This window comes from Caenorhabditis elegans, chromosome II, assembly GCF_000002985.6.
Source record: "Caenorhabditis elegans chromosome II".
Taxonomy (NCBI): domain Eukaryota; kingdom Metazoa; phylum Nematoda; class Chromadorea; order Rhabditida; family Rhabditidae; genus Caenorhabditis; species Caenorhabditis elegans.
Window position 1 is genome coordinate 5,718,054 of NC_003280.10, and position 23,150 is coordinate 5,741,203.

General features: G+C 34.3%; 6 protein-coding genes and 9 non-coding genes across 16 annotated transcripts; 8 read left to right on the forward strand and 7 right to left on the reverse strand.

The window, feature by feature from the left end:
- Positions 1-31: 31 nt before the first annotated feature.
- C18A3.17 lies at positions 32-170 on the reverse strand. The gene has a single exon (NR_051089.1). It is a non-coding gene; the product is annotated as an Unclassified non-coding RNA C18A3.17 (non-coding RNA).
- zipt-3 (Zinc/iron permease) lies at positions 78-1,999 on the forward strand. The gene is made up of 6 exons (NM_062725.4): positions 78-192; positions 245-554; positions 609-680; positions 1,062-1,376; positions 1,430-1,585; positions 1,663-1,999. Exons 1-6 carry the CDS (start codon positions 92-94, stop codon positions 1,798-1,800), a joined length of 1,092 nt encoding a protein of 363 aa, NP_495126.1. The 5' UTR covers positions 78-91; the 3' UTR covers positions 1,801-1,999.
- Positions 2,000-2,094: 95 nt separating this feature from the next.
- damt-1 (DNA N6-methyl methyltransferase) lies at positions 2,095-3,738 on the forward strand. Its single transcript, NM_062726.3, has 6 exons — positions 2,095-2,414; positions 2,468-2,706; positions 2,754-2,820; positions 2,869-3,171; positions 3,491-3,565; positions 3,614-3,738. The coding sequence occupies exons 1-6, from the start codon at positions 2,110-2,112 to the stop codon at positions 3,720-3,722; spliced, it is 1,098 nt and encodes a 365-aa protein (NP_495127.1). The 5' UTR covers positions 2,095-2,109; the 3' UTR covers positions 3,723-3,738.
- Positions 3,714-9,800, reverse strand: rab-3 (Ras-related protein Rab-3; the record flags this gene model as incomplete). 2 transcript variants are annotated; one of them, NM_001026802.4, is made up of 6 exons in its annotated part: positions 3,714-4,350; positions 4,634-4,740; positions 4,789-4,913; positions 4,962-5,236; positions 6,606-6,677; positions 9,557-9,800. In NM_001026802.4, 6 exons carry the CDS (start codon positions 9,596-9,598, stop codon positions 4,270-4,272), a joined length of 702 nt encoding a protein of 233 aa, NP_001021973.1. In that variant the 3' UTR covers positions 3,714-4,269. The 2 variants fall into 2 exon arrangements, with proteins under 2 accessions (NP_001021973.1, NP_001367527.1); NM_001381435.3 differs by lacking the exon at positions 9,557-9,800 and having other exon boundaries at positions 3,718-4,350.
- Positions 6,102-6,269, forward strand: C18A3.13. Its single transcript, NR_051090.1, has one exon. It is a non-coding gene; the product is annotated as an Unclassified non-coding RNA C18A3.13 (non-coding RNA).
- On the forward strand, positions 9,716-9,906 carry C18A3.16. Its single transcript, NR_051091.1, has one exon. It is a non-coding gene; the product is annotated as an Unclassified non-coding RNA C18A3.16 (non-coding RNA).
- Positions 9,721-9,844, reverse strand: C18A3.18. The gene has a single exon (NR_051092.1). It is a non-coding gene; the product is annotated as an Unclassified non-coding RNA C18A3.18 (non-coding RNA).
- A 180-nt stretch (positions 9,907-10,086) lies between the features above and the next one.
- Positions 10,087-10,147, forward strand: C18A3.20. Its single transcript, NR_051093.1, has one exon. It is a non-coding gene; the product is annotated as an Unclassified non-coding RNA C18A3.20 (non-coding RNA).
- A 1,396-nt stretch (positions 10,148-11,543) lies between these two features.
- C18A3.7 (Der GTPase-activating protein YihI) lies at positions 11,544-12,390 on the reverse strand. Its single transcript, NM_062729.4, has 4 exons — positions 12,314-12,390; positions 11,917-12,045; positions 11,770-11,869; positions 11,544-11,720 (listed from the first exon to the last, which is right to left on the reverse strand). The coding sequence occupies exons 2-4, from the start codon at positions 12,033-12,035 to the stop codon at positions 11,598-11,600; spliced, it is 342 nt and encodes a 113-aa protein (NP_495130.1). The 5' UTR covers positions 12,036-12,045; positions 12,314-12,390; the 3' UTR covers positions 11,544-11,597.
- Positions 12,391-12,979: 589 nt separating this feature from the next.
- Positions 12,980-13,688, forward strand: C18A3.11 (PAN-3 domain-containing protein; the record flags this gene model as incomplete). The annotated part of the gene is made up of 2 exons (NM_001047279.1): positions 12,980-13,312; positions 13,353-13,688. The coding sequence occupies 2 exons, from the start codon at positions 12,980-12,982 to the stop codon at positions 13,686-13,688; spliced, it is 669 nt and encodes a 222-aa protein (NP_001040744.1).
- Positions 13,689-18,512: 4,824 nt separating this feature from the next.
- On the reverse strand, positions 18,513-18,656 carry C18A3.22. The gene has a single exon (NR_051094.1). It is a non-coding gene; the product is annotated as an Unclassified non-coding RNA C18A3.22 (non-coding RNA).
- Positions 18,657-19,731: 1,075 nt separating this feature from the next.
- hlh-14 (Helix-loop-helix protein 14) lies at positions 19,732-20,842 on the reverse strand. Its single transcript, NM_062730.6, has 3 exons — positions 20,692-20,842; positions 20,446-20,593; positions 19,732-20,124 (listed from the first exon to the last, which is right to left on the reverse strand). The coding sequence occupies exons 1-3, from the start codon at positions 20,746-20,748 to the stop codon at positions 19,883-19,885; spliced, it is 447 nt and encodes a 148-aa protein (NP_495131.3). The 5' UTR covers positions 20,749-20,842; the 3' UTR covers positions 19,732-19,882.
- Positions 20,843-22,008: 1,166 nt separating this feature from the next.
- C18A3.23 lies at positions 22,009-22,121 on the forward strand. Its single transcript, NR_051095.1, has one exon. It is a non-coding gene; the product is annotated as an Unclassified non-coding RNA C18A3.23 (non-coding RNA).
- A 260-nt stretch (positions 22,122-22,381) lies between these two features.
- Positions 22,382-22,516, forward strand: C18A3.15. The gene has a single exon (NR_051096.1). It is a non-coding gene; the product is annotated as an Unclassified non-coding RNA C18A3.15 (non-coding RNA).
- A 436-nt stretch (positions 22,517-22,952) lies between these two features.
- Positions 22,953-23,092, reverse strand: C18A3.21. Its single transcript, NR_051097.1, has one exon. It is a non-coding gene; the product is annotated as an Unclassified non-coding RNA C18A3.21 (non-coding RNA).
- Between the last annotated feature and the right edge of the window lie 58 nt (positions 23,093-23,150).

Sequence of the window (23,150 nt, forward strand, 5' to 3'; positions counted from 1 at the left end):
TTCCAAATCGTTTTTTAATCGATCTTGTATTTTTTAAAAAGTCCAACCAAATCAAAATCGCTAAGCAGATTTTTCAGAAAATGCACTAAAAATGGAACAATTTTTGTTTATGACAACATCAGCTTTTGCTGTTTTCATTCTTCTTCTGATCTCAACATCGATACCGTACACTTTTCTAAGGACATGTTGTGTGTCAGTTTAAATTCCAAAATAACAAATGAAAACTAGAAATTTTTTTTTTCAGAAACGCTTCAAAAACATCAATCTCATTCCTGGGATGTGCTTCATGCGGTGTCTTCATTGCCACGTGTTTCCTCGGACTTGTCCCTCATGTCAGACATCAAGAAATGCATTTAAGAGGGAATCAGACGATAGTTGATAGTTATGGATGGATTCCATCGACTGATCAATTAGTTATTATTGGATTCCTGATAATTTTGATAACTGAGCAAATCATTCACGGAATCGGACATTCAATCGGAAATGGCCATTCACATTCAGGACACAGCCCACTGGCAACAAGTGATTCAATTAAAATGAACAAGTTCCACGATGTAAGCTTTTGTTTTTTGAATTTCCCGGGTTTAATATTTAAAAAAAGTTTTCAGGAGGAAGAAGGAGAGGATCACGTTCCACTTGTTGCAATGGATGATGATGCAGATGAAATTATTTTCCGACAGGTACATACCTTAAAAATAAGAAAATCGATCAAAAGTTATATTTGCTTTATTCTACTCAAACCTCAAAAATGGTCAAAAGAGCCTAATTTTAGAAAAAATCTTAAGCTTTGCCAAATTTTCCGTGTTGTAGCAAACGGAAATTGTTTTTATAAAAAAAATATTGTTCTGTTTTGCATATCATTATCGTGGATCAAGGAAAAAAAATTACATAGTAGAACAAAAACTAAATAAATATCAATTGCCATCCACTATGACACGGAAAAGAGGTTTTAGCTGAAATTGGAAAATATTTTGAAAAATGCATTTTTGTGTCATTTTGAGTACAGTAAAAAAAACACCAAGAAGCATTATTTCTTCAAATTTCATTTGTAACGTTTGTAGAACACGAGCCCTCATCACCATGCACCTTCATCAGGACATTGTCGAACTGCCCCCGGTGGATCAATGAACATTCGTGTCTGGTTTCTTCTTCTTGGAATGTCAGTTCATTCATTCTTCGAAGGAGTTGCTCTCGGCGTTCAGAATGATTCAAACGCGTTTTGGCAGATTTTGATTGCCGTCCTTTTTCATGAAGTGCTGTGTTGTGTCTCGTATGGAGTTCAACTGGCAAAGCATAATGCTTCAAGAAAGTATGCATGGACTTCATCAATCTTCTTGTCAGCTACAATTCCAGCTGGAATGATTCTCGCTACAACGGTATATTTTTTATCAACTCGATATTTTCTAAATTTTAAATTTGAAAAGTTTAGATTGACGGAATCGAAAACGACATGTGGCAAAGAATTGGAAGATATTGGCTTGAAGGATTAGCAGCAGGAACTTTTGTACACGTGGCTCTTGTTGAGCTTCTTCCAATGGAGTTGCATTCAGATGACAGCGGAGAAGGAGGTCATGGACATAGTCATGTTAGTTTTTTTTAATATTTTATTATTTCAATTATTTCAAAAACTATTATTTCAAAAACTGATTTCCCAATTTTCAGAATGTTATTGCTGACACAACTCATTCACACTCAAATCATTCTTCTTCTCATTGGATTTCACTCGTCAAGTCGCTATTCGTGGCCGCTGGAATCGGAATATTTGTAATTATAAAATCACTCATTGGTGAGCACCATTGAGCTCATCTTAATTTATCTTATTTTCAATTATTATCTTTTTTGTTCATATTTATTCATCATTTCTTCAATTGTAGTCACTTTAATTCATGTGTTGTGAGCATTCTCCCCAAAGTTCCCCCAATCCATTGATGCATAATTTTGAAATTCATCGTTCTGATCTCGGTCTTTTTTTTTAAATAATAAAAATTTGCATTTTTCGAATTCCCTTTCAGTATGTCTACAGATTCTGGGTCTTTGGGAAATACATTCATCACCTGTTAATGAGCTTTTTTTTGGCAGAACATGAGGTTTTAGATGTCAATAGTTCACATGGACACAGAATTTGCGATTCTTGATGAAGAGAAATACTACGATTCAGTCTTCAAAGAACTAAATCTGAAAACTCGCTCAGAATTATATGAGATCAGCTCAAAATTTATGCCCGATTCGCAATTCGAAGCCATCAAGCGTCGCGGAATTTCAAATCGAAAAAGAAAAATTAAAGAAACTTCAGAAAATTCAAATAGGATGGAACAAATGGCATTAAAGATTAAAAATGTTGGCACTGAATTAAAAATTTTTAAGAAAAAATCAATCTTGGACAATAATTTGAAATCCAGAAAAGCTGCGGAAACGTTAGTGGATGAAAAATGCTGTAAACTAAATATCATACATTTATATATTTCAGAGCGTTGAACGTGTCAATCCCCAGTGCTTCTGCATCTTCAGAGCAAATAATCGAGTTCCAGAAATCAGAATCCTTGAGTAATTTAATGTCGAATGGAATGATCAACAATTGGGTACGGTGCTCTGGCGACAAGCCGGGTATCATTGAAAATTCAGACGGAACAAAATTCTATATACCTCCTAAATCTACATTTCATGTTGGAGATGTGAAGGATATTGAACAGTATTCAAGAGCACATGGTTAGCTTTCAAATTCCTGTTTGAAATGTTAAAGTATTAGATTCCAGATCTCCTCTTCGACTTGATCATTGCCGATCCACCATGGTTCAGTAAATCAGTGAAACGAAAACGAACGTGCGTTTTGAAATTTTCAAGAAACTCCACAGATGCATTTATTTCCAGATATCAAATGGACGAAGAAGTTCTAGATTGTCTCGATATTCCTGTCATATTAACTCATGATGCTCTGATTGCTTTCTGGATCACAAATCGGATAGGAATTGAGGAAGAAATGATAGAAAGATTCGATAAATGGGGAATGGAAGTTGTTGCCACTTGGAAATTGCTGAAAATCACAACACAAGGAGATCCAGTTTATGATTTTGATAACCAAAAACATAAAGTTCCATTTGAATCACTGATGTTGGCGAAGAAAAAGGATTCGATGAGAAAGTTTGAGTTGCCGGAGAATTTTGTTTTTGCCAGGTGGCGTTTTATTAACTTTTTGCAAAAATTGATTTTTTATCACAAACCGAGATCTTGGGTCCTGCGACGGAAGAAATGTTTCAGTTACCGTAACCCAATTTTCTTTACATTTATCACTATTTTCTCAATCATTTTTTGTTTTTTTTTCAAAGTCAAATCAGTAAAATTACTAAAAGTGCAACTCTACAGTACTTGTGGGGGTACGGAAGGGTGAAAAGTTTCGCTCGTGCTAGGACACTATGCCATGATTAGAATCAAAAATCACACTTTTTAGGGAATCGATAAAATAGTAGAAACATCCAATAAAATACAATTTCAGCGTTCCAATGTCAGTACACTCTCACAAACCTCCATTGCTCGATCTTCTCCGTCATTTTGGAATCGAATTCACAGAGTCAGATTTTGAAATTTGGGATTCAAAATATAATAATTGAAATTACAGACCTCTGGAACTCTTCGCCCGATCTCTTCTTCCATCAACCCACAGTGTTGGTTACGAACCATTCCTTCTACAATCTGAACATGTTTTCACTCGAAATATCTCTTTGTAATAAATAATTTATTATGCCTCGAAAATAATTTCCTCCAAAATCAATCTTTCAGCGGGTGGGTGTAATCATTGGGAACTGGGAAGTCACTAGGAAATAAGGAAATAGAGAAATACAATAAATAAAATAATAATAATAATAGGCGACTATGATTAGTTAGAAAACACAGCTCTGGGAATTGTTTGGAAGTGTTGAGAGAAATTGTTGATTTTTTACAAATGGGGAATATGATTGAACGTTGGAATAAGTTAAAATATTAATAAAAATAGCGCTGAATGAAAACTTAATAAGTGACAGTGAAAAGGATTTGAAAAGATAATTAAACCAACTACGCCCTAAAATAAAATAAGTTAAATTTAAAAAAAAACTTACTTTCCAAAAAATCATAGAAATTCGATTTATAAGTTAATTTACGATCCATATATCTGGTGCCTAGATGTTGAGAGAGGGAAAACTGAGAGCTACGCGCTTTTAGAAAATTAATATTATTGCGTTTGGAATTTGGGAAAATTTTGAGTTTTTATAGATAGTATAATAGAACGTAGAATTTTTAGCAATTGCATTGCTGTTGAGCAGGCTTTTGGGTCGGATTCGCTTCGAGCTTCTGTCCTTTTGGCTGTTGCTGTGGGTCCTGAAAAAACTACTTTTAATAAGATTTTTATTAAGAGGAAGTGTTTTATAAACTAACATAAATTGTAAATTATAATTTGTTTACAAAAATTGCAATGTTTTTCAAAAAAAGATAATGCCCCGGGTTTTGAAGCGAACTAAAATTTTCAGATGCAGGAAATCATGAGGCCCATGAGACCGTTAGAATATAAATCTCTATCATGCCATTTTCTATATACATAAAATTTACGTTTTTTTTTCAAAAATAAAAACAAGTTAAAAAATCTACAATTCCAAAACCATACCTTATCCAAACTCTCTGCCATCTTATCACAAATAATCTCCACCAACTTCTCAAAAACTGCCTTTACATTAATGTTCTCCTTGGCTGATGTTTCGAAGAATTCCAAACCTAAAATTAAATTCGTTTTTCAGCACAATTTTTTCTCAAAATACTTACCAAGTTGATCAGCAAGTTGGCGTCCCCTATCCATAGATACAACTCTTTCAGAGTCCATATCACATTTATTTCCAACCAAAACAACTTGAGCATTTTCCCATGAGTATGTCTTGATTTGAGTGCACCTGAAATGAATCAAGATACATATTTTCTTAAAACCATGCTCAACATACCAATCCTGAACACTATTAAAAGACTCTTCATTAGTGATGTCATACATCAGAATGAATCCCATTGCTCCACGATAGTAGGCGGTGGTGATGGTACGGTACCTCTCCTGTCCGGCGGTATCCCAGATTTGAAGTTTGACTCGTTTGTCTCCACGGAACACAGTTTTCACTTTGAAATCGATTCCGACAGTAGAGACGAAGGCAGAAGTGAATGAATCATCACAGTAACGGAAGAGGAATGATGTTTTTCCAACTGATGAATTTCCGATTATCAGGAGCTGAAAAAATTAGGATAAAATTTTAGGATTGGGCAATTTTTGCGGTTTCTTATCTATTCAAAGGCGAAGTATTGTCTGCTGGAATTTTTATAAATACTCTCATAACATTCCAAAAAAAAGTAAACATTAAAATTGAACCCTTCGAAGATTGGAATTTTTGTTGAATTTGGAGTATTGCTATCATTTCCAAAAATGTTCAAATTTAGGTATTTGAAACCTAAGATAAAATATATATATATATATATATATATATATATATATATTTGAAACCTAAGATAAGTTTTGCAAAATTGAGTAATTGTCACTTTTCCACAGTCAATAAAAATTTATCCCAATCTTCAGATTCCCCCGCCAAATTTAGTTTTTTTTGCGAGCTATTTCTTTTTCTTTTTTATTTCCTTTTCTCGTGTTATTCATATTCGCAACAGAATTCGTGTAGCTCTTCTCATTTTTCCATTCTTCTTCCATTTCCATCTCTCACTCCCTTTTATTCTACGAAAAAGTGAGTCCCGGTTTGTCAAATAAAATATGAAACCAGAGAGTCTCCCAGAGACACCCATCGATTCTTTTCCTCTCCCTATTTCTGAAGGATGGAAGAAAGAAAAGTGAAAGTTTTTTTTTCCAACGAATTTCCTCTTTTCTTCTGGGAGCAACGGGAAGCTCAAAGAGAGGATGGAGAGTTGGAAAAAGAGCACTCGACTGGAAATTACGGGCGAAGAGAAAAACGTGTAGAGGAGGGAAAATGAAAATTGTAGGAAAAAGAACGAGAGACACAGTAATTAGTTAGAATAATTACTAGAAAAAAAATATTCATTCTGAATTTTTGTTTTAAAAAAACGAATGAGAGGGTGCAATTATATGTATGTAGTTAGTTACTTGGAAAAAATGAAGAAACAAACTTTAAATCTGTTTTTAGATCAAATTAACAACGCAATTATTTTTCAAACTGGTCGTTTGGCAAAATTTTGTAAAGGACTTTTAAGTAATCAAAAATTAAAAAAAAAATTAAGCAAACTATGATCTGTTGTGAAATAAAATCAAATTTTTAAATGCATTTTTTAAAGGTCTTTTTATAGAGTTTTTAGGAGGCGATTCCGGGCGGTTTTTTTGAAAATACCAGTTAAAACTTTTTTTTAATCTATTAGTTGATCCTGTCCCTCTTAATATCCCCAAAGATTTAATGAATTATCTCACCCTTTTATAAAAAGCGCTATTGAAAAATAGTTACTAATAGGGATGGCATGCCTATATTTATATGATATTTTATTTCAACTTCTACATTTCAAAACACCCTACCAACTAGGTCAACAACATCATAAATATTTCATAATAAATATCTTAAGCCTCCACTTTAAAAAGCTCTTCTCACCTTGAACATGTAGTCAAAGTTCTGATCGGGTTGTCCCGGTGTAGCGCCTTGAGGTTGTCCGCCAGCCGCCATCTGAAAATAGGGCTACTGTAGATTTATTTTAAAAGAGCATTTAGATTACTTTATGTATTTATAGAATCAAAATATCAAAAATTCAAAGTTCATAGCGAGATATCTTTGATTAAAAATTAGAGAAGGAAGAAAAACTTGCAACAAAAAAGGAAATAAGAAATGTCTGGAGAATTCAAGATTAGACAGAAAAAAACGTTATTTCCATTTTCCAATTTTAATTTCCCAACCCAACAACAAAACTTAGAGAAACGAGAGGGAACTGATTAAAATAGCAAATTTTTATCATTCTTTTTATTTCTCTAGTGTATTTATCAGCTGTCTCTCTAAAACTCTTTCTCTGGAGGAAAAATTGAAGTTAGTGGACTACAACTCGTTGGGAAAAAGAAAAAAGCAGAAGAAGAAGACGTTAGGAAAATCGAGGAAAGCATACTCTGGCTTCTCTCTACAGAGCTCTTGGAGCTCAGTGTGAAGCTGTGAGTGTGTTTGAGTCTCTCTCTGTGTGTGCTCACAAAAATGGATCGATGGGTTGACTAGCTCGTTGCTCACGGAGAGAGATAGAAACGCCCGATGCATACATCACAACCGCTTCTTCGTCTTCTTTCGCTTCTTCTCCCATTTTCTCTATACACTTCTGAGGAGTGTATGCGTGTATGTGTGCTCCGAAAAAAGAAAGAAAAAGAGCTCTCTTGGGTGCGTGTAGGCGCTTCTGTTAGAGAGGAGAGCACCGATTTAATAGGGCACCTCACTCTCTTTTTTTTCTAGATTTCTTTCTATTTCAGTTCTTGAATTATTCTCATTGTGTTAGATAATTGAAATGCTTTTGTTGATGAAGCTTTTTAGAGAATTCGATATTTAGAGATTTTAGAAATAATTTAATAGATTTTGATTAAACCATGAAAATATATAATATATAATATATATAAATAGTCAATAATAAAGTTTTAAAATCTGATTTAAATTAACAAAATACATAGCTATCAAAAAATCTTTTTCAAGCCAACTTAATTATTCACAAATCGCTTAACATTTTTTTACTAGAAAAATATATCATTATTAATATCGCAAAAACAAGTACTTCTCTGATCCCCAAATATCCGACCAATTAGTTAAAAATATTTATGTAGGGAATTGGTCATTACAGTTTCATCTTTTATAGAGTACATTTTAAGAATATCAAATAGACAGTCCACTGCTCCCATCTGAAGATCTTTGAAAAATCTCAAAGTTGCATTCGAAAACCAAAATCTATACGTCTGAAATGGGTTAGAGAAAAGTAGAAAATGTATATATGCTATACTAAAAAATAGATAAATGTATTCTCGTTGCCGTCGAGGTCGTCGTCGTCAAAAAATATGCAGAAAAGTTGGGGGAAATGAAAAAGAGAGAAAGATTGACTAGTTAATGATGGGATACTCAACGACGACTCTGAAGGTGACGTTGTCCAAAGATTGAGGAATAAGAAATTGAACCAAGAAGATCTACGGAATTTCAGATTGATTTCAGAAACAGTTTATTCCCAGTGACCGTACAGTAATCCTACCGGGACATTCTAGTCGGACAGTCAGTATTCGAGAGGCAGACAACATACGATATGAGAACGCAAAAAAACGAACATTGAAGCTATGCATGTAATTTTAAAATAATTGCTAATGGAAGTACTATTGTGACGGTAAATTAGATGATAAGTAAATTAAAAGGAGTTCAAACTTAACTACGTATTGAGTTTAAAAATTATTACCTCGAGAGCTACTTTTTTGCATGGTTCACACTGACAAGTCATATAATCAGCTGGAGAAGATACTGCAATCGACTTAGATTTTCTAAGTTTTTTTACTTTATCTTTCAGCCTTAGATGAACTTTCTCCTTATCCTTCTTCTTCACCTTCTCCTGAGAAGAAGTCGTCGATTCATCGTCTTTTTCTTTCTTTCCCATTTTCAGTGAAAAGAAATCAGAAGAAAATCAGTTAGTGGGACGTCTTGTGAGGACGGAATAGAAGCAAATGGAAGCGATCTGTCCGTTCCCGATACCCATAAAACGATAAAAACGGGAACACAGAGAATGTAGAGGAAGGGGGCTGAAATTGCACAGGAGGAACGGATGGACGCCCACGGGTTCCCGTGCTCATAAAATTGTTCTTTCTCGTCAGGAGATGGGAGCAAATGTTGGGAACAAAAAAGGAGTGAATGACAATTTATTATAACACGAGGGGTACTGTAGTTTTGGTTTTTGATTTCCCTCCCAGTTTATCAAAAACTGCCAATATTTGAAAATTCAGTTACAGGTCCCAGTTAAACGAAATCTCTCTTAGCATTCGGTTTTTTTTGAGAATTCAGGACGATGTTATTATAAGTGCCACAATTTAGGAATTGTTACAATTTTTGAGGGAAACATCTAATAATTTGTTTACCAAATCGATTGAAAAATGTTCAGATTAATAAAAATTTAATTTGGTGTTTGTCTTGTTTTAAAATATGAGATTTAAATACAAATATTTCCATGTAAGTGACTCCAATCAAATACAAACCATATTGAATCCATGCAGCTTTACTTTAACGGCTCATATCTCGGCGGTCTTTGTGCCAATCAAAAAATTATTCAACTATAAAAATATAGAAAAATACTTCAGAGGCATTTTTGCAGTTGAAAAGTTTTTATTAAAATCAAGACTGATTGGAAAACTGTAACTTAAATCACAGTACTATGCTTGAAAATATGTATGTTACGATCGGAAGAAATATACTATCTAAAAATTAAATAACCGCTCAGATAGTTCTGTTGGACACCCTTGGTATTAATTTCGTTACAGATTCATTAAACATTAAAAAAAAAGTGGCAAATTGTCACAAATAACTCTAATAAAGATTTTCAAAGAACTCACTCGACTTCTGGCGGATGCAATGGCAGCCTGTTGATTATTCATGGTCTTCTTCGTTTCCGCCGCCTGAAATCAGGAAAACGTTCGGAATATTTCGTTTAGTCACCAAAAAGAAACGAATAAAAAATATGAATAACACTTCCTAGTAGTAATGCCTCCAACACATCGTCAAGTGACAAACTGAATGTTTGTGAAATCCGATAGGCAAGGAAAAAAGAAGACCGGATTTGGCGGAGCTCTCCGCGAGAGGCTTTTGTTTCGCGCATAAATCTGATAAAAATTGTGCAGCACAACCAGCAAAACTGATTAGAGAGTACAAAGGATTAGGAGAGGATAGACTTAAAAAAAGGTTAGAAAAATGTGTAAAGAAAAGAAGGAAGCACGACAAAAAAACGGAGGAAAACGAGAAGATGATGTGTGAATTGTGAGAAGACAAAGAAATAACGACTTTTCAAAACTGACATTTCTTTGGTTTTTTGTTGGTTGCTAGTTGCTAAATGTTGGAGTTTGAGCTTTTACTGTGAAGCCCTTCATAACAAAATTATACTACGGATGAGCCTAAATTTGCTTACGATTAGGAATGAAATTTTGATCATACACATGTGATAGAGAACTAAATTATTTAATTGAAAAAATAGAAAAAATAAGAAATTTGAATGAATTCGCTGGAAAACGTAACCAGGGCCTAACCAATTCACTCGTATATACAAATTAAAAATGTTTTTTTTTCAAACAGAAGATTCAAAACTTTCACAGATTAAACCACACAATTTGTCCGAGCATGTGAACTTATTTATCTAAAAATGCAAAAGCCAACTCATGCATAATTATATTCAAACAAATCGCTGAAATCAAAACTAAATTTAAAAAAATCAAAATGAAAGCATCTCAGTTGTAAGTTTCCGGTTTCTGAAATCAGAAAAATAATAATCGATAAAACAGTGTGGCTGACTCGCGGAAAAGTGTGATGCAAGCCAAAAACAATGACGATTTTCGCACGGAACCCTCGTCATTTTTATGGATTTTTTCTGTTATTTTTTTATCTGCTCGTTTTTTCTCATTTTTTCAAGCTATAGTAATTTTGTTTAAATTGAACTTACGTCTTGGAAGTTTGGTGGAATAAATCCGGAGCATCTAATAAGATATCCATTTATTGAATATTCGAATTCCGAACAGACCATTTGAAAGAAGAATGATTATGATGAAAATGAGTTCATCGATGACCAGAGTCAGATTAACCTAGATTATATCTGACCATCTGTTACTTTTTTTCTATTTGACAAAAAAAAAGAGAACTGCATACTTTCAATTATTGAATGTGGATATCTGTCAGCTGTTTTATTTAAAATTTTACGAAAAACTATTATAGCTTCGAAGACCATTAAAAAATGTTTTTTTTTCAAACAAATTATATATTGCAAAAATGTCTAAATATCATATCACAACTGTTAATTTTTTCAAAAATAATTAGTAATCACTCAGTTTTTGAAAGCCAGTCAAAACTCGCTCCTTTGGGTTTTTGTTTAAAAGACTGTACTTTGTACTAAACTCGGACAAACGTGCATTTTTTTGCAAGGCTTTACAATTTTTGGCTGAAGTTCTTCTTTTGACAACTACTGGTCACTTTCAATGTTAAATGCAAACAACAAAAGCAGTCTAAGACCAAGTCATTGGCGAAAACTGTAAACCACTGCAAAAAACTTCAAACTTCCCATGTTTCGTATAAAATTGTTCAGATGAATTACACAAGTCTTATAGGCTCATCGGTAGGCTCTCCTGCTCCTGTGTGAACAGTTTAGTGGAGCAGTTATTCCAAAAGAGAAGAAGTGTTTATTTAAAACACCTCTAGGGGAATTGCGACTTCATATTTCGACATGTTTAACATTAAACCTTCTCGTTTTGTTAGTTGTGCTTTGAAGGAAACTATACAAAATTATTTATTAAAACTGAGAAAAAACATCCCAAATGCATTATATGTAGTAAACGTGAGGAAAGTATAAGCACTTTATTTCCCAGAAACCAGAATTCTCAAAAGAAGATGCACTTAGCGAGCAGCTGCACCAGGACCGAAATCTTCATAACCGTCATCCATTTTAGCAGGATTCTTGTCCGGAAGGATTTCCAAGTTGCTGATAGTCTCCGTTTGAGCTTTCCTTTGCTGCTCATCCTGAAAACAAAACAATTGTAATCGATTACGTATTATTTCTCCAACTGACCAAAGCAGTCTTTTCCTGTGGTTTTTTCTCAATTTCTCGTTTCTTATCCGTTGCTTGTTCCCGTTCTTTTCCAACACTGGGGGTCTTTTTCTGTCTGCTACTGAAAATTGAAATATTAAAAGCCAGTTCAAAGATATATTAAATTACCTCTTCTTTGAGTTTTGAGATGCATTTTGTTTTACAGACGGCTTCTGTCTATCCGTGCCAGTTTTCTTCTTGGCGCGCAAACTTGGTGTTGATCTTTTTGAACCTTTTCCTTTGTCCATTCTTTTGATCCTGAGAATATAAATTGAAAAGAGGTATCCACTTGATTTTGATTTAAAATTTTGGACATCAGCATGACGTGAATTTACCAAGCAATCAATAGTTTCAGCAGCTCAAGAGTTACCAAAAGCTGAGGTTTCGTGGAAAGCAAATCTCCGTAGTTTGTCAAATAAATAGTTAAAATATGCCAAGTTGGAAATAAGAAATTAAACTCTGGCTAAAAATCTGAACCCGAATGACATATACAATAGTACCTGAAATGTCTGTAATTTCAACTCACTTGTCAGCAATGCAGCTAAAAAATCAATCCGGCAATGAAAATTTTGAACAACTTTGATGCTCGTAAAAGTTAAACTGAATTTATTTCTTCCGAGGGAACTAAAAACTAAGTCACGTGGATGTTTTGGAAAGTTCATAACACAACGTAGTTTGTTGCCGTGTCATTAAAAAACAATTTATTATTTCACTTTTAATTGTAGAGTCAGAATTTGAAATAAAATAATTGAAAAAATCAACTAACATAATTTTGGAACAGATCAAGTTCTCGACAGTGGTTTTGACCAACTGTTGGTAACTTACACCTAAATGTTGTGAAGAGTCCTTAAGTACATCTTGAACATACATTGGTCAGATGTTGGATATATCATTGTTCAATTAGGGCTTCTGGAAGAGATCTCTTGAAATGAAAAGTTGGAAAGCCTTGTCACCTAGTGGAGATCCTCGTGATTTAGCACGATTGACCAGAGACTGACCGATGCCCAAGACCTGAAAAAAGTTTGATCATTGTTATGTGATTTTTTTGTAGTCTGGTTTAAACATAAAACTGTGAAATTAAATCTTCTAACTTCAAGCCATAAATTATGCTCTCTATGGAAACATCCTACTTACAACTTTACAACACTCTTCTAGACATCTCACATTTTCTTTTTTCGACTGCCTACTTTCAATGCATCTGAATTATAATTTGATTTTTCTCCATCTCATTCTGTTTGTGGGAGTCTGTAACTCAGGTTGGCAAAACAAAACAATTTTTTTCTATAATATAGTTTTAGGCGAACTGAAAATGATGAAAATATTCGGGATGGTAGAGAAAGTAGATATCCAAAGTGGAAATATTATCTCAAACAAAGAATGCGTTGATAATTGTTTTGAACAAGAAGATTGTATTTTGGCATTTATGAATTTAGATGACTATTGTGTACTTCTTGGCTTCAATCAAACGGAACATTTGACAGTTTTAGAGAATACTCGAGCAGAAAGATATATGGTTGCCATTAAAGTCAGTACCTTTATATACCGTTTAAAAACATTGCCTTCAGACAACTCTTCCGACCGATAACTGTCCTTCATATGATAACCTCGATTTATTTGTTACATTCAATGGTACCTCGATATCATGGAAGAAAACTGAAAATGGATGGACATTTGATAAATGTGTTGGAGATTGGACAATGTTTCATAGAGAGAATTCAGATGTTGTCTGCATGCAGACATTCAATTTTTCAAAACCGATTACAAGGAATGAATCCATATTGTTTTGTGAAGGGATGGGCTACAAACTGACTGGGGTTGCTTCTACTGATGAATCTTCATGGCTTCGGAGTGAGATCTGTTATTTTTCAAAAAAAAAAAACAGTTCTTACAGGCAGAGTTAAAGAAGTCAACGAAATAACGAAATTTGGCAATAGATTTTGGGTAGATGGAATTCGAGTTTGTAATGAAACAAATATAAAATGCAATGTACTGTATTTAAAAATTATGGTGACTTGAATTTCGTAACTTTTAGAATTTCGAATGGAGTGATGGATATACAGTTTCAAAAAGTGCGGTAAATCCCAGCCATACCGATTTTTCGCATATAAATAATAAGTAAGCGGCCAGAATCCACATTCCTAATAGAACAAACTCATTTTAGTCGAGAACCTGAAAACTGTTTGACAAGTGTGGATATCAAACCCTGGAAAAGACTGAATGACGTTTCATGTACTGGTGTGTCAAATGGAGTGGCCTGTGGATATAAACTTGTCTAGTTTTAAATTGTAGGAATAACATTTGTTAACTTTATTTTATACCATAAGTCAATAAATTCCTATTAATATTCAAACAGCATCTATTTTCTATTCATTTTTTATCCATCTCCCTTACCAATCGCTTATCCATCAACAATTGACGTGAATTGACGCAAATTTCATTCCGCTCCACTGAGTCTCTCTAGGTATTACTGTAGATGCACACACGCCGTCTCAAATGGTATTTGAAGACATTTTTTAATAATGACAAAATGTAAAGAAGAGTGAAGTGAGTTGCGTAAGTTTCGGAATGCTAACAAGTCAATAAATAATGAGAGTGAATCGGTGAAGTGGTTCGGCACCTTTTCCAGCATATTGCGTAGAACGATTAGTAATTGGAGAGTGTGACTACATGTCATAAGTCAGAATTAGAATGGGAAGATGTTGTACAGAATATTATTTTAGCAACCATGCTGGGTTAAGTAGGGCTGCCAATAATTCTGGATCAAACTTAATACTCATAACTCTGAAGTTATTGATAAGTATTTTTAATTTGAAAAAATTTTCAAAGTTAACGTGTTTTTCCTAAGTTTTTCCATCATTGCTCGACATCTCTCGAACATTCTGAAATTTCTCTTACAGTTTAGAAAATACTTATTGCTGGCAGCATAATCGTGAAAAAAAATGTGGCAATTATGTAACCACTTGTGATGGTTTGTGTCTGTTAATGTGTGTTTTTTTTTCTACCTCACGATATCTTACTATCGTAATAAATTAAATTAAATTAAAAAAAAATTATCCAAGTTTCAAATGTAAATTTTGTTCTGTATATGTTTCACTTTAACGAGAATATGTGTTTAACAAAAATGTTCCGCATAGAGTAGATAGAAACAAGTCCATGCAATGAATCCAAGAAAGGATTCAAACTTTTAAAAATTTTATTAAATTATTCCTTCAGCAAATTTTCAATCACCCAAACCACTTCTCACTTCCCAATCTCAATTACCGTTATCTAATACATTACCTAATCAATGCCATTGAGCCAGCTTATTCTTTGCTTCAATCTCAAGTCATTCGTCAAACACCATTCTGTTCAAAGTTACATAACGGCCGATTATAGTGAGTGTATGTGGTCTCTATATATTTAACCAATCTGGTTTTAGGTGAAGGAATATTGGAGGAGCACAAACACTACTGTATGTACTTATCTGATTAGTGCATTAGGTGAGAACGAGGATGGTATTTTTGGGCAGGTGCGAAGGCTGCAAGGTGGTGAAAGTTTGGTGTTTTGAAGGTTACCGAAAACAATTTAATTTTTCATAAAAGTTTACACTAGAAGCCTTCGAACCTTTAAAAATCCGCAAAAAAATATAAAAACTCTCACCAATTTTACGTTAGAGATGGAGCCGAAAAGAAATTCAGAAAAATATTGAGTAGAAATGTTTTCTTAAACAATCTTTTACAATTTAAAGGCGGAGTATCACCAGTGGGGATTTTAACTGATTCTGTTCTGGATGGCCAAATACCATAATTGAAAACATAAAAATATATCAGATTTCTCAAAAAAAAAAGTTTGTCAAAGTCTTGGTAAATTGACAAAATTTGAAAAAGTTTGAATAATTTTTATAACACTTCAAATATTTTTAAACACTTTTCTTCGTTTAGAAGGGTTTTTGAATTATTATACTTACCACTTTATGTACATCTAAACCTGCTCGAAAATTGCTCAAAAAACGCATTTCCTAAGATTTTCCAAAACTCTCCAGTACATACTTACCGCTCATCAACAGGAAATCCTTCTTGTAGCCTCAACAAGATGATCATGCCACGTGTCAAATCCTCCTTATCTCCCGTCTAATTCATGTAGTATTGCACATGATGTAACCGTAAGTATCTCTTAAAAACTATCTGCTCAAGTGTACACAAACAACTATCCAGTTACTGTTGAGCCCCTTCACCTAATTAATCTGATATCGTCCTACTTATTTCGTCATTAGATTAGGACGGAAGCAAACAAGAAACTGGGGGAAGAATGAGTGTCACGCAAAGAAAAACGAAGAATTTGGATGAGATGCCTACTGATTCCACCTGCCATGTCACGCAATGTTTTAGATACATGCATAATTGAACTGGCGAAATCGAATTGGGCTTGATTTTATTTGAAATTTCGAGAGTGATATCTTGAAACTTTAAGCATCTTTGTTAAATTGGGTGTTCAAAATCAAAAGGAATTCTGTGTCTTCTAGGAATTTTTAGTTTCTTTGTATAAACTAGCCTGAGTTAATTTTTATTTGCAGAGCCAAAAGAATAAGTCCAAAAAATGTGATTTTCTTATCGAAATCTCACAACGGTAATGGCTGGAAATTATTATTGTATTCCTAGCTTTCACAAAAGAAATATAAACAATTTGGAAAAATTTTTAATTGAAAAGTACAAAGTGTAGATGAATTTGAATTACCTCGCAAATCATTTTCCCGGGTATTCAGGTTTCCAAAAGGAGTGCAAACCCCTCTACTTCAGATTTAACAACACTAAACCTATATTCTCAACGGAACTTCTTCCCGTAGATACCAAAATCCAGAATTTCCACGTGACAGTAATCATAGAATGAGGGAAATTTCAACGGATTACCCCATTGACTGGTTTTGTGCTCTTGTTAGCTCCGTCGTGTAATCCTTCAATAGAAACAATAGAAACAGTGATTAATTTCGCGTCGAATAGCATTCAACAAACAATATAATTATGGTTTTACGATTTTTAGTGCACTGTTTACGAGTCACTGGAGAAACGCAAGAGAACGAGCTAATGTGCGAATTGGGCTGGTTTATTGTCAAATTGGAATACAATATAATCATAAGATTAAGAAAACTGTTCATTGTAAACTAAAAATCTAAAAATATTCATACATTCCCACAATACATTTAATAATCTGTCAATATTTTTGATGACAGAACTGCCATGAGTGACATACGGTGTTCTTTAGTCAAGTATTGCGTAATCCTTTCGCACACTATCCTATCCAAGAAGGCAAGAAGGCGAGAACAATTTAATCGCTTTTGGTTCCGGACAATTAACAAATTGCGAATGAAATGTGTAATATGGCGGTAGTTCTTTTGATGACAAGTACCGGAATCGAATAGAAAACTGTTCCAGAATTCTACTGAGACGGCTACCCGCAGCTGTCAGTATTTTGGTATTTGCCGGCGACTTCTTGAACAACAGTAACTTTGAAAAGACCAATACACTTGGCTGGGAAGTTGATAAAACTTTACTGAATACAACTTTTGCCAATATTTTACAAAACTTCAGAACGACCAAGAAAAGATTAAAAGAAGCTAATACGGAGATAATACAAAGTTTCAGATTTCTTAAAATGCAATGATTCAAAAATTCCAAAGTTTGAAAATATCGGGTGACTTCACATGTATTTGGAAAACTTGGTCACTAGAATAAAAATTGCGAGTTCTTGGTTACTGTGGAAAATTAAAATTGTAAATGTCCGATTCTCAAAAAAAAAGAAAAAAAAGTTTCAGAATTATCCAATAAATTTTACCCAACAATTCTTCTGCCCTTCTATTTTTTCTGTTTCAATTTTACAGTTTACTATTAGTTCCCAAAGATCTCCTTCCCCTACAGTAAACTGATTTAATCTCTCCGATTTCCCTCATTTCGCCTTGCAACATAATCATCAGTAGCGAGGTACTAAAACCATATGGGCGGTCAAATTCAAAAGAAAATGGACCCCGTGTGTGTGTGTTGCCGCTAATGTACTCGTTACCCAATCGAGAACATCCACCCAATTGACCAAAAGATTCTTATCTGTAACACCGTTCATTACATTGAGTTGAAAGTTGCCGCGTGTCGCATATCTCGGCTGTAAATCGAGACTGTCGAACATGAGTCTTTATGTTTCTTTTTGCGGTATCTTGATGATACCGGAAGTAAATCAACGCGAGAAGATGGATTACAGAGGCGGCGAAGGTAAGAAGGGATTTGTTGTTTTAAGATATGACATGATTTATTTATGAACAAATGCTGTCGGGAAAAGGTTTCCGATATAATTATAGAAAACTCTAAGAAAAATAGCTAGTGACGGTATTTGTGATCAACACGATTTTTAAAGACAAATGAGCGTGCTTCTTCATGTAGTACTGTAGTTTTAAATTTTATTTTTATCCCATTTCCAAACGCAACAATTAATAAAGATTTGAAGAGCATAAATTAATGAGTTCTTCTTCAGGCACACGTAGCTGGTTCGTACCTATACCAAAATGATGAAGATGGATCTTTCAGAATAATGCCATAACATTTGTGAATATATCAAAATGAGTGCTGACCCTATTTATTCGGAAAGGTGTCACTTTTTGCAATGTCATACCATACACATGTACACGGACACATTTCCATGTCATTTTATAGTAAACATGGAAAGGGAATGGATAATCAGCTGTACGCGGGAGCACCGAAGACAAGAGACAATGCAAATTGGGAGGTTTTGAGACAATTTGCGTGGGGGACCGACCTACTGCACCTGCTTCTTCTTCTTGTACAATGTATGCCAATTGATTAATGGTTCCCTCCGTGCACACGTCTTCCGAGTAGTTATTTGTTATGTTTCACTTAATGGCTTCTCCTTCATTCCGTGTTGATCATCACATGCAATGAAATATCGAATGTCATTTTAGAACCGTTATGTACGGTCAACAGTGAAAAAAGAGCAACCACCTGTCAGCTTGTAAGAAGATCCGCGAATATTTGTGCATATGGGAATTTTGCAGCAGGAGCTGAAGGTGCAAGTGGAAGGCTTCGGTGAATTTTGAGGCAACGGTGGATTTATTTTGAGTTGTACAGTTAAGATTGAATCGCTCGGGGGTACTGTAGGTCCTTGATCTGATGAGCTCCTTGAAAAGAAGTACATCGCCTGCAGTAGTGGGTTACATCGTGATATACAGGCATTTAGGACTTTCAAATTTGATTATTTGCTATATTGAGATCTTGATTATTAGTTTTTTTAATTAGGCAACTTTTACAATTAGCTTAACTCGAAGCAAACAGTTGTATTTTTTGAGATCACCACATTTTTGATTGCTCTTCTACTTATATCCATAGAGCCCAAGTCACAACTTTGTTCTTTTTGCAGATATCAAAAAATAAACAACTAAAAATTGTAGAGGATGATTTGATACATGTCTTGTATGCCAATAATTTTTTAGTAAAGAGGATTCAGTAACTCAATTGATAAGTGATCAAGTGGCTCAGTTTCTGCAAAACTCTTCAACTTGAGGTCTTTCAAATTTTCAATACAGTACGACCTTTTCAGGTAATCTAGACAATTTTCAGATGTTTCTCAAAACGGACTGTCGCTTTCATTAGCATCAGTGTCACTCAATCTAATGAAAACACAAGTCACTCAGTCATTTATGCCCCTGTCTCTCTCCCTCCCTATTTCCACTCAATCCACATCATAAACCCTTCTTTTTTATTTCTTGTCTTCTTCATTTTCTTCTATTGTATTTTTCTGTTCATGACCCAGAAATGGTGCCAGCCGGGGGATTATTAATAAGGCTCGGCATGTGCCTCCCCACTGGGTTTCGTGGAAAGGGGTCCTAAGACGCCAAGGTTGTTTCTCGGATTTTAATAGGCTAATAGAAGAACGAGAAAGCGAGGCGATTGACACGGAATTAGCTAGTTTTAATGTGTAGGAATTGATTTATTGGCTATTGAGTTTTTTGGAAAAAAATCTAACAATTAATATTAAAAACAAAAACAGTATGGAGACCCGTAAATGCACCAGATCTTTGAATGATAAGAAGGGAATACTAAAATATCGATTTTCCAAATTAATGGTGTGGATAATTGGAATATGAAACTGGAGGATAACACATTTGAGTTGGTGAGTAAGAAGATGAGGAAACTGATGATGTTGGAGAATTGAAGTTATGGGAAACATCTCCATGAGGTACTGACATTTGATTTTGTGGGCAATAGTTTTGAGGCAAATACATCGAGAATTCTTCTTTTACGGCATAATTGTTGAAGTTGTTGCTGTTGTTCATCGTGTAGTCGGGAGTTGAAGAAGAAACTGAAAAAAATTAATTGAGAATTGTAAAATCAAATTTTAAATTTTGAGAATTAACTAAAATAGAAAATTGGAAGAATACTACTTGTGAGGAAAAAATTAAAGCAAACTTTTAATTATTCTAGATACAGCTCGTACAAAAATGCTAATTAAATTGCATATCGAATTTTACAGAATTACAGTCTAGAACAGTCTAGAACATAGAAGTACACATGATTGCTAGCTTTTAATTTGTTTTGCTTATTATGATGTTACACTACAATAATTATATTTTTGCTCTATATGTATTCAAAAATTCTTTTAGCACATGAAGACTTATCTTACCTGATGGTTGCTGTGGATCTTGATTGAGAAGAACCTGAAGTTGTTGAATATACTTGACAGCTTCACGAAGGGTGTCTGCTTTGCTCCATTTCTTGGTATGATTCTTTGGTTGAAGACGGTTGCGGAGCACGTCGAAACCATGGTTTACCTGGAAAATGTTTTATTTAAGAAATGTACATTGAGGGACAAAATAAGTTAGAAAAAAATTAGTACTCAAAAATATTGATTCAATATAAATGTACATACCTGATGAACTCGCTTGCGTTCTCTCTCATTTCTGGCAACTTGATTCTTCTTGGCCATTGCTTCCTTTTTTTGTTGGGCGGGAAAATAAAAAGAGAGAGGGAAGACGGTGGTGGCTAGGAGTGAGTGTGGGTGAACTGAATGAATAAGGCTAATGGTGAGAGGAAAGGCGGGACGGGACAATCTGATGGGCGGGACTAGGAGGGTGGATATTGGCACAAACCGTATTGGCACCAAATTATAGAGGGAGGAGTTGAAGAGTTCGAGGTCAAAGGATTGGGAGGAGGTACAAATCTGGAAAATCTGAAAATCTGAGCTCAGACCCATATTCTCAAATTAAAATGTAACAAAAAAGTTTTATAAATTTAGACCCTGTAAATCAACTTTTGAAGAGTTAAAAGTTACAAAAACTTCTACCGATCCAAAATGTGGGAGGTATGACCAGTGCTTGTACGAGCACATATGAGATCCCTCTCTAAAACTTAAAAAAATCTTGTTTTTCTGATTGGCATTTCATGCTATCATTTTAGAAGTTTTCGTGAGGTGGCCAATTAAATAATTTTTCTTGTAACTCCAGATTTTTTTGTAGTTACCGTACTTTCACCCAATCTGGCTCTTTCAAATAATTTCGCACCAATACGGACCAATTGAAATATTGCCCTGACTTATAAATGCTCAACGCTCAAACGAATTGTTAAAGATTATTTTGAACTCTATAAAACGCCAAGTTGCCACCAAAGATGTACATTTCAAAATTCGGAAATTAGATTTGTATTCCAGAAAGATAAAGACAATTCGTTGTCGTTGAAAAAATATTTGAAATTGGTGAAAATCCAAATTATATCATAACGAACGAGAATTACAGTTAGGAATATAAAAGTTTGAAAACTATAATTTTTAGTTTGAATATTTTTAGTAAATTTAGTTCTACACATACCGTATTCGCACTATTAGTGTCAAAATGTCAAAATATTTATTAAGATATATTCATACCTCTTACCTTACAGCTGTGAGAGTTCAAGAAAATAACAATTAAAGATTCTAGCATCATCCCCCCATTTTTAAGATTTCCATATCTAACAATTCTTGAAAAATTCAAAACACGACCATCAAATTAAATATATTCTCTCCTGCAAAAATCCAGTGACAAGGTCGATCATTTTTGGGTCACTCACTCCTTGAAACTGTTTGGTTTGTTGATTGATCAGTCTTTCTTCCTCTTTCTTTTCTTTTCAATTTATCCTAGATTATTCAAAAAGAAGGACATACACTGTGATAGTCTAACCATATAAAGTATATAGTTATAAACTTTTCAGTAGTCTAACCTTGACTGGTACTTAGCTAACTTAATAGACATGAAAAGATGGGCAAAGTGTGCGCCTCACTGACCGCGAAGTTACATAATCCGTGGCGGAAGGTTCAAAAACAGAGAATTGAGAAAGAATACATAAAAAATGAAGTCGGAAGACTCTTGGCGGCGCTCTTTTTGTTCAGAATTATAGAGTTGAGGTTGAAGTTTGATTAATTAAATGTTTTTTTGGAAAAAAGGTTTCCAAAAGTAAGCTGACCTTCATTTCAGGAAGACTTTTGAAAAAGTCTTACTCATCATTCCATCAATCTGTTTCTATTTCCTTACCACCCTGAGAGATCACCAAAAAAGTTGTATGGCGGGAGAAATAAGCGAACAATATGTTTCCGCCAAAAGATACGCCGCCATGAAGGAAAGTGATTTAGAATAGTTTTTTGCGGTCAGTTTACCTTGAAAGAAAAAACTGTTGGAATGTGGGTATCGAGATGTAGGTGAAACTTTAATTCAATGTGGGTGAAACTTTAATTCGGGGAAATTGAAGATTCTACGGTCTTTGGTACAAAAAAATTGAAGGAAACTCCACAATATGCTATTTTCAAGCAGGTCCAAAAATGCCTGCCTGGCTTTTAGACAATCAGTTAAAAACTTTTCAATTTTCAATAAATTTTTTTTGCTGAAAATGGCTTGATTTTGGGAAATACCAAAAGGAGTTCTTTATTAACAAGTTCTCCAAATTAAGAATATACTGGATTTTTCCCCAATGAAACAATTTCTCAGATTAAAGTACAAGTCAGAAGCTTCTTAGGCTTGTTGTTGAAGCCAATGTCACGGGATCAGTATTAGGAATCGTCTAGTGTTTTGAAAACAATGCTAATAAAACTCCTAGACGTCATTTACACTGACACCTATTTCTCAAACCATAACAACAATTTTCCACCACTTGTGGCTCTAAGAGCTCTTGCCTTTACCTAAAAAGAAACCGCGAGCTCCACTCCAAAATGTCCTTGGTATCGAAGAACCATCCATGATTTATGGGACCTTATTCTTATTCTATTCCATTTTCTGTATAATATCTGGTTGACAATGAAATGCGCGAAAGAAAACACTTGAGTTCTTCTTCTCCACACACGGGCGGCTCCTTCGTGGTTAACCC